General features: G+C 41.1%; 1 protein-coding gene across 1 annotated transcript; it reads left to right on the plus strand.

Moving 5' to 3' along the window:
• Window positions 1-124: 124 nt before the first annotated feature.
• On the plus strand, window positions 125-3,958 carry mettl18 (methyltransferase 18, RPL3 N3-histidine). Its single transcript, XM_076743482.1, has 2 exons — window positions 125-343; window positions 2,835-3,958. Exons 1-2 carry the CDS (start codon window positions 239-241, stop codon window positions 3,810-3,812), a joined length of 1,083 nt encoding a protein of 360 aa, XP_076599597.1. The 5' UTR covers window positions 125-238; the 3' UTR covers window positions 3,813-3,958.
• Window positions 3,959-8,161: the final 4,203 nt, after the last annotated feature.

The following is an 8,161-nucleotide window of genomic DNA, read 5'->3' on the forward strand; positions in this document are numbered from 1 at the left end:
TGCATAAATTCCCAATGTTATATTCCTCTTAACCTATTCTTACTTGTACAGAGTTGTAACTGTTACGTTACTTAATCGATAGAAAGGGAGAAAGGTGGTCCTAAGAATTCTGGGACTTGCAGTTCTTCCACGCAGCGGCTCTGCTAAGCTACCCTTGCTCGCCATGTGTCACCTGTAGTAAAGGGGGGATACTAACTTTCCAACCTCAAGATAGCTGCGTGCGGTGTTGTCTGTCATCATGTCATTCTGTTTTAACTTTGACGTTCCAGCACAAACAACAAACCCGGATTGCGCGGATGGAAATGAATTGCAAAACAGAAAGAAAGACAATGCTGCTAACTCTGTGAGTAACATTAGCTAACTAATAATGTGCTCTAGGTTAAGTTAATGTACTCAAAGTACTCAAAAACATTGATTTGGACTTGGAAGTGGACGCTAGATAAAGCACTAGGCTTGGTCGGCATAGCCCTATCATTTTATAAATAGCAACTTTTTTAATGTACAACATCAACATTACAGTCATAGAGCAATGCAAAGATCCTAACAGAACAATTAAGGCCATGACAGCATCAAAGCAAAGAGAGCAAAACAGTAAAACTGTACAGAAATAAGTGCAGGTGGAAGTTAATTCTTAAAAACAATAAAATGAATCTTCACTTTAGGTGTACTTACCACAGCACTTCATGGTCTTCATCACTTATCTGTTTATACATAAATAGGGTTTGATTCAATGTGGTTGCCCAGTTTGTTAAACAGATTACTTAAGAACTCTGTTTGATAAACTGAAGAAGAAATGTAACAACAAAGAAACTGATATGACCAAAAAAATTGTCTGCTAAAGTCATTAAAAAAGAGAAACTGGTACATGACTCAGTACACTTTCTGGACTGGCCCCTAAGCGAGAAAAACGTTTCTTTTAAGTAGGTGAGCGTCCCATATTTTCAGTTCATATGTATTAATGTGGTGTTTGCCCATCATAAGAGCAAATAATTAATCTTTTTAGATATTTAATTTTACCGGCAAGAGTTTAGAATACATTGAATGGTGGAATAGTATGGATTTTATGAATAATGAAAGCAGACCTGTCTTCTGCTACAGTATGTAAGAGCGAAAGTTGCTCTTTGAATGGCACACAGAGGAAAAGGGCAGGGAAGCACCCCCTCACCAATACTCATGTACCACATAAATACGCAGCATATTTAAATGAGTAATTTCCACTGGCTGAGCAATTCCATCCTGATTTACAGTATACATTCTTCTGTTAGGTGTGCATCGGCTAGAGAGCGTGGGTTGATAGTCTCCTTGCCCACAAACCTTGACGTCACAGGGCAGAGGCAGGCCAAGCGAAATTCATAATGGAAATCATACAAGTTCATACTGATAGTGGACCGAATGAGTGGTTACTGTCAGACACCAAAATTGGCATCACCAGGCACTTTTATCTACGCTATTGTGCTCCGGTGGGTGTGACTGCTGTTTGACCAAGCAGTCCACATGATATTTGCAAGCCGTGTGTCTGTCACACAGTGAATCACATGGCTGATTTGTAATAGTCTCATGTCCGAGGTCATCAGCTCGCCAAACAGTCTTTCAGTCTTTGCTTGCAGAGCATTACATTTTTAAAATGTAGATGGTCTCTGGCACCGTTGTAAACAAATTAACATTCAATCCAGCTTTGATTGAATCCAAGTTCCAAATCCACATGGATCCTATGATATCAGCGTCTTGCTTCATTTGACTTCACATTAATTTCCTCAGCAGATGTCATGTTGTGAACCAATTATAACCCATTTTCTGTGTAGTTATCAAAGCCCATTGGTTAGCAAAAATTCAAAGTAAGCTAAGAATGTAAAGTAAGACAGTAAGTTTGGTGACAGCTTTGGTATTTAATTTTGATTGTTTTGGTAATACGTGAACATTGTACATTTTGTTCACAACACAGCATATTCATGACACCCAATTTGTGGGAAGTTCCTCTGAAGAACCAAATCCAACCACCACGGTCATTTAAATACAAAGATTTCATGCTATGAGTGATTGCCTCAAGGTGCACGTGCCTCAGTCTATTCCTGATTCATATCTGTACTGCTGAATGTGCCTCAAGCCATGATATTGCCAATTTAAACACATTTGTTAAATCGCTTTGTATCACTGAATGGGGTAACACACTGGTGATTGAGTCTATGGCCCACTGATGAAAGTATTGCAACATTTATATATTTACAGTATTATAAAGTGGGTGTCGGTCTCGATATTCCTGAAAAAACAACAAAAAAAAAGACGAGTCAACTTCTATTATGAAACAGTCACAGGAAGTGCATTATGTTTGTCAGGGAGCATTGTACATACCGCTATTGTTCATCAAAAAAGTGTCTACAAAAGAAGACAATCATTTTTGGCATTTTTTTGACAGTGGATCAGATGAAATATTGCAGGTGGTAAAAGAAGGAGCAGCCACAGCTGTTAGATGAAGAGCTGCAGGCTGCACACTTCCAACTTCTCGCAATAAGCTTCTTTATTGTGCACTGCTCTCAGCAGACTCATGCAGTGTGCAGCATCACTGTTGCTGACAGAATATTGAAAAAGGCTAATTTATTGGCTGACTATTAAAACAGAGATAGTTTGTTTTTCTGCACTCAGAATTATGTTACCTGTGGTGTTGAACTGCATCCACTAGTAACTACAGGGGCCACCAAATCAACCAGGACTGAAATCTTTGAGATTGCCACTTTAAAAGACTCATGTTGCTCCCTTGGTTTAATATCAGACACATAGTATGAAGCTGAGGGAATTCATTTGTTCCCTAACCATGCACTCTGCTTTTTATTTTTCAGACTGAGGATAAAATCAAACCAGCTGAGCCAGTCAAAGCGGCCAAAGAGCACTTTCCACTATCAGACCCAGAGTTCCTCCTCATGGATGCTGTCACTGAAACAGTTACCATAGGAACTCTTCCTCCTCTTCACTTTCTCAACGAGACAGTTTTCGAAAGGACGACCTCGGAGAGAGAGGATGGGGAGAAAATTATCTCTCGCACTGTGGAGCAGAAGTCTGATCTCATTTCTGGAGTGTATGAGGGGGGGCTGAAGGTGTGGGAGTGTACTTACGACCTTCTGGAGCTGATTGAGAGAGACGGAGAGACCTTTGGGGGGAAGGCAGTTTTGGATTTGGGCTGTGGTGCGGGACTGTTGGGGATATTGGCTCTGAAGAGAGGAGCCAGGCAGGTCCACTTCCAAGATTATAACAGTACAGTTATCGAACAGCTCACAGTGCCAAATGTAATGCTAAACTGCCAAGATAATGATGATGATGATGATGAAGTAGACAGTGAAGATGACAAAGAAGGGAGGAGCAAGGGGAGAATACAGGAGGATGGTTGTAAAATGAAGGCCAAAGGGACACAAGAGGTAAAAGATGGCAGCCCACTACCTAAGAAAAGAGCCATAGACCTATCCCAGCAGCCATTGCTGTCCAAATGTCGTTTTTTCTCTGGTGACTGGAGCACATTTCTTGCTTTGGTTAAAAAGGAGGACCCACAGCCCAAATATGACATTATATTCACCTCGGAGACGATCTACAACACTGCATACTACCCCGCGCTGCATGAGACCCTCCACATGCTGCTGGCACAGAGAGGAGTGGTCTACCTCGCCACCAAATCCCACTACTTTGGTGTAGGTGGTGGGCTGCACCTGTTTGAGACGTTCGTGGAGCAGAAGGGTATATTCTCTTTGGATCACCTGTGGGATGGTGAGGAAGGACTTCAGAGACATGTCGTAGTCCTGCGTTTTAAAACGGCAAAGGACACTTGAATAAGTGAACCGTCAGGGACTCTTTTACTCCATTAAAAGAGAACAGTGATTACTACACAGTGTACTGCAAGTATGAAGATTGTAAGTTGTATGTTATAGCAACAGTGGTAAAAACAAGGAAGAGCTGTAATAAAAGATGCTGTTTCATCTCCTGTTTGCTCCTTGGTTACCTCCACCTTCTTTCAGTTGCTATATAGAAATTTGAATATGTCTGCCAGTAAGTGAAGTGCAGTTGAAAGGGGCTGTTACAGGTCTTTAGATGCATGGTGAGGAAAGAAAGGAAATGGGCTCAGTGACCTTTGCGAGTGATTTCCCCAGTGTTCAAACAGCAGCATGAAAGCCAGGCTTGTTTCTGAAGTCCGGCGCAAAATGTCAATTGCAACTTATCCCGCCAGCCCAAGGATGTAGTTTGAAAGTGGAGTCTAGAGTCACTGCACATCAATGGTGGGATTCTATGGGGTCTCTGTACCTCTGATTCTCGTAATGGCTCCTCGTGATTCTGTGGGTTTTTACCTTCACTACATAATCTGGGTGTGCTCCATTGCAAAAGTCAGGACACATTATAATGAGTACATACATCCAGGAAATATGTGCAGAAACACATCCAAGTACAAGAAGAGAACTGCCGGGATTTTCTTTCCGACGGCGTGTGGATTCCCCCTTTTGTCTAGATCAAGGAAGTCAATTGTGTTAATCTGACAGGGCTTTTTATGGGGAAGTAGGCATGAAGTCGAGTCTGGTTTCTCATACATGGGGTGACTTGGTAAAGAAGATGAGGAAATCAGCGGGTTTTTACAGGGTCATTGAACAATGAAACTGGGTAAATACTACAGTCCCCTGGCGCGTGGTTTTTACCCAGCTGACCTACTGTCATGCTCATCTGAACACAGTATCAGGTCCCCGTCATGTTTGACTATAACCAGAGAGCAAACAAAGTTATTTTATGACATCTGCCCTACTGAATACACCCGTATCAGACCTCACCCGAATAAAAGACTCCAGCTACACAAATACTCATATGAATCGATCTCATCCTAAACACACCCGTGACGCAAATAGTATACACTGCCCTGCTGATAAATAATATTTAGCAAAGATAAAACCGCTTTTCTAGGAACCGTGGTGTCACCAGCTCAAACATGACTCTGCATTTCTACGCCCACAGTGTGTGGACATAATTTCCATTCACGTATTATGTAAACATACTGTAGTGTTAAACACTATTTCACTCTTGCGCCCATACACAACACCAAACACGGTTTCTGTTTGCATACGCACGGCCAGCAAACTTCCAGTGTGTCAGCTTCGTCATCGTCTCTCATCTTGACAGCTGTTCACAGCCTGTGGGGGAATTCCTGGTTCCTCAAGTAGACACAGCCTTTCCCCTGCTTACTTTATGGGAACAGGGGGCAGGGCCAGTCAGATGGTTTTCCTCAGAAACTATTATGTGTTGATTCACTGTGAGGGGGCGTGCTCTTCACTCCCACTGTTTCCTTCTTACTGGGAAGTGACTGTCAGGCTTACCGAACAGAGGGAGTGTATGAGAAACAGATAGAGAGGAGGGAGGGAGGCTGATGGGTGATGTGAAAGGTGGTGGTATTTAAGGTTCTTTGCTCTGAATGTCAGACAGTATGCTGTATCCTTCCTTGGAACTTGGAGGACATGGGAGAGTGAGCAGAACGTGCAGGTGAACCGGGGGGAGATGGCTGCACTGTTATGTTCATTCGGTTTGGAAAGACCTGCTGCTGATTCTAAAACATCTTTTTGTTGAGATGGGACCACCGAAGTGTGTTTAAAGCTTGACTCTGCGGGAGCACGGGGAGGTCTTCATGAGGAGATGTATTTCTGATGGTACCCAAGACCTGGAACATGTAACATTTTCAGTGAATGTCTGGGGTAAGTATATAGGAAGAAAACTCGTCAAATTATGATTAAATTAAAGAAATTGTCAGATACGCCTGTGTAAAACTACAAGCTACAAACTTTCAACATGTCAACATTTTGAAATAGGTACAGTTTTTACTGAAGTTCATCTACAAACTTCCACATTTTCTGAGCAGCGGCACATGAAGGATGTCTGTATGTTGATCAATCTGATCTTCATATGAGAGCTGGTTAATTAATGCAGGCTTTAAGAATGGGTTAATGCCCTAAAAAGGGATTTCTGGTCGAGTAATAGGCTGTAGAACCGGTTGTTTCCCAGTCCAACTGCCGGAAAGATAGGAGTTTCCTGAACGTGTTCAGGTGTGGCCTTCCTCAGAAAGTTCATTGTGCTGTGTTACATCTATCCTAAAAGAATGTAGACTCTGAATGAACCACAGTGACTGAGATAGCATTGAGGAACTATCTCACTGTACTGTCACTGTCAATATTAACTCTGGGCCTTGAATAAGGTTTTTTTTTTCAGATAAAGAAAGAGATTCTGTAACATAATGCAGGTCGGTTAATGGCAAATCTGCTTCAGAGGGTTCAAAGATACATCTACCAACTGTATGTGAGTAATCACATTGTCCCAAAGTTCTTTTCCTGGGAGTGTACGGCCATAAATGATGAGTCATTTCATTCCCTGACCAGCGCACTATCACTGTGATCTGATTCAGAGCTTGCATCATGCCAGCAGACAGACTTTCATTTCAGTGGTTGGAAAGCATTTCCAGGAATACTCAAGTTGAGAAGACAGTTTCCTAAAATGACCCTGAAGCCACAGAATTGTGTCCATTCAATCGTGACTTCACTTTGGAGTTTTGTTTTCCACTTTCATAAAAATAGCTCACAATATATTGCCAATTTATGATAAAGTAGATCTTTTAAATTAGATATTGACATTTAGCACAAATGCCAAATATGAATCATCACTGTTTAAGATCAACTGTAGTTGCCACTGTAATGACCTATTGCTCAATCTTCCAATGAAACAAGCAGGGCTGACGCTATCATCTCATCATCACCCTGCTTTTCTTGAGAAATAGGAACAGTCATGAGTGACGACATGTCATTGTGCTGCTCAACATGTTACATATCATATATCCTAAACCTACTTTTATTGTTAAGTGTTCATGTTGTTTTATTGCTTATAAATGGCTTTACTTTGGTTTTATTTATTTAGTTGAAAAGAGCATTATTAAAATAAAAAAAAAAAAAAAAAGGATCGAGGATCAATAGGCTCCTGAGGACCAAATTTTGAGGAGTGCTCTACTATGAGAACTGAATTCCATAGATGGTGGCATCTTCAGGTGTCATCTATGGGCTCAGTTCTTTTGGTATGGCACTAGTTTGTCGGCCTCGCTGCGTTCCACCAAAGAGCGGAAATCATGACCATCAGAATGCATTACCAGTGTGGTTTAGATTCATTCCAGCATGTATTAGGTTTATTAGATATTACTTTTGTTTGTATGTTTGTGTGTTTTTACCTTTGTCCAAATGATGAATAAGGAGTTCATTTATATGTGAGTGAAACAAACATTTCAGTCTGTTAAAGTTGATGTTAATAATATTGTTAATAAAGTAAATCAAAGTCGATTGTTTTCCTCTGGAATTTATTAACTCTCGTAACATTTTGCTTGAGTTTTAAAATATTGCAGTATTTAATTGATAAGCTACATTTCACAATAAAGAGTGAGAGCATTCAAGGACTGTGATTTTCAGAAACACAATGGCTACCATGCTACTTAACCCACACATCCTTACCAGATTGTTTTTCCCCCGATCTTAACTCAGTTATAGTTCCATAAAATCTGCGGCCATGGTGACGGCACTTAGTTAGATTAGGGATAAACAATCCAATTAGATATGACAGTCATTTTTTTTTTTTTCAATTATAATATCAACATCGAACATAATTTTCAGCTGAAGTATGAAATACAAAACAGCATGTTGTTGTGTGAGGAGAGGAAGACCCATTCATAGATAGCTGTAGTACACTTTTTTTTACTGTCTCAGAGTTATTTTGGGATATGCCATGTACCATACACAGGACCCTACTGACAACCTCTTTTACAGTAGCTGTGGTCACATGGCTGCTGAATTTGCACGCACATCTTCTGCCTTCATTTCACAGCATTGCAGAAGAGGGTCTGTAGTAGGGGTTGTATTCTCCGTCATTCTGGTTGAGTCTTGGGTATCTAAAATATCTGGCTCCAGGTATGACTGTGTGGTGGTAATAGGCAGAAAAGAGTGGCTGCTATTGTACCGCTGCATGTATAGAGTCACGTATAATGGAAATGTCACTGTCTTGCAGCACTTAACAATGCAATATGTATGAGGTAATCGAAGTGCAAAGAAGAGGTGGGTGAAGAATGGCTGACGCCCTTGGTTATCTGTGTAACCTGTCATCTGATAAAGCAGCACCC

Source organism: Chaetodon auriga, chromosome 11 (genome assembly GCF_051107435.1).
Source record: "Chaetodon auriga isolate fChaAug3 chromosome 11, fChaAug3.hap1, whole genome shotgun sequence".
In the NCBI taxonomy this organism is placed as follows: Eukaryota; Metazoa; Chordata; class Actinopteri; order Chaetodontiformes; family Chaetodontidae; genus Chaetodon; species Chaetodon auriga.

Excerpts from the sequence above, each read along its gene's own strand:
- mettl18 (XM_076743482.1), top strand. The coding sequence starts at position 239 with ATGTCATTCTGTTTTAACTTTGACGTTCCAGCACAAACAACAAACCCG. Across the intron at positions 344-2,834 it reads AAGACAATGCTGCTAACTCT|ACTGAGGATAAAATCAAACC; the intron begins GTGAGTAACATT and ends TTTATTTTTCAG.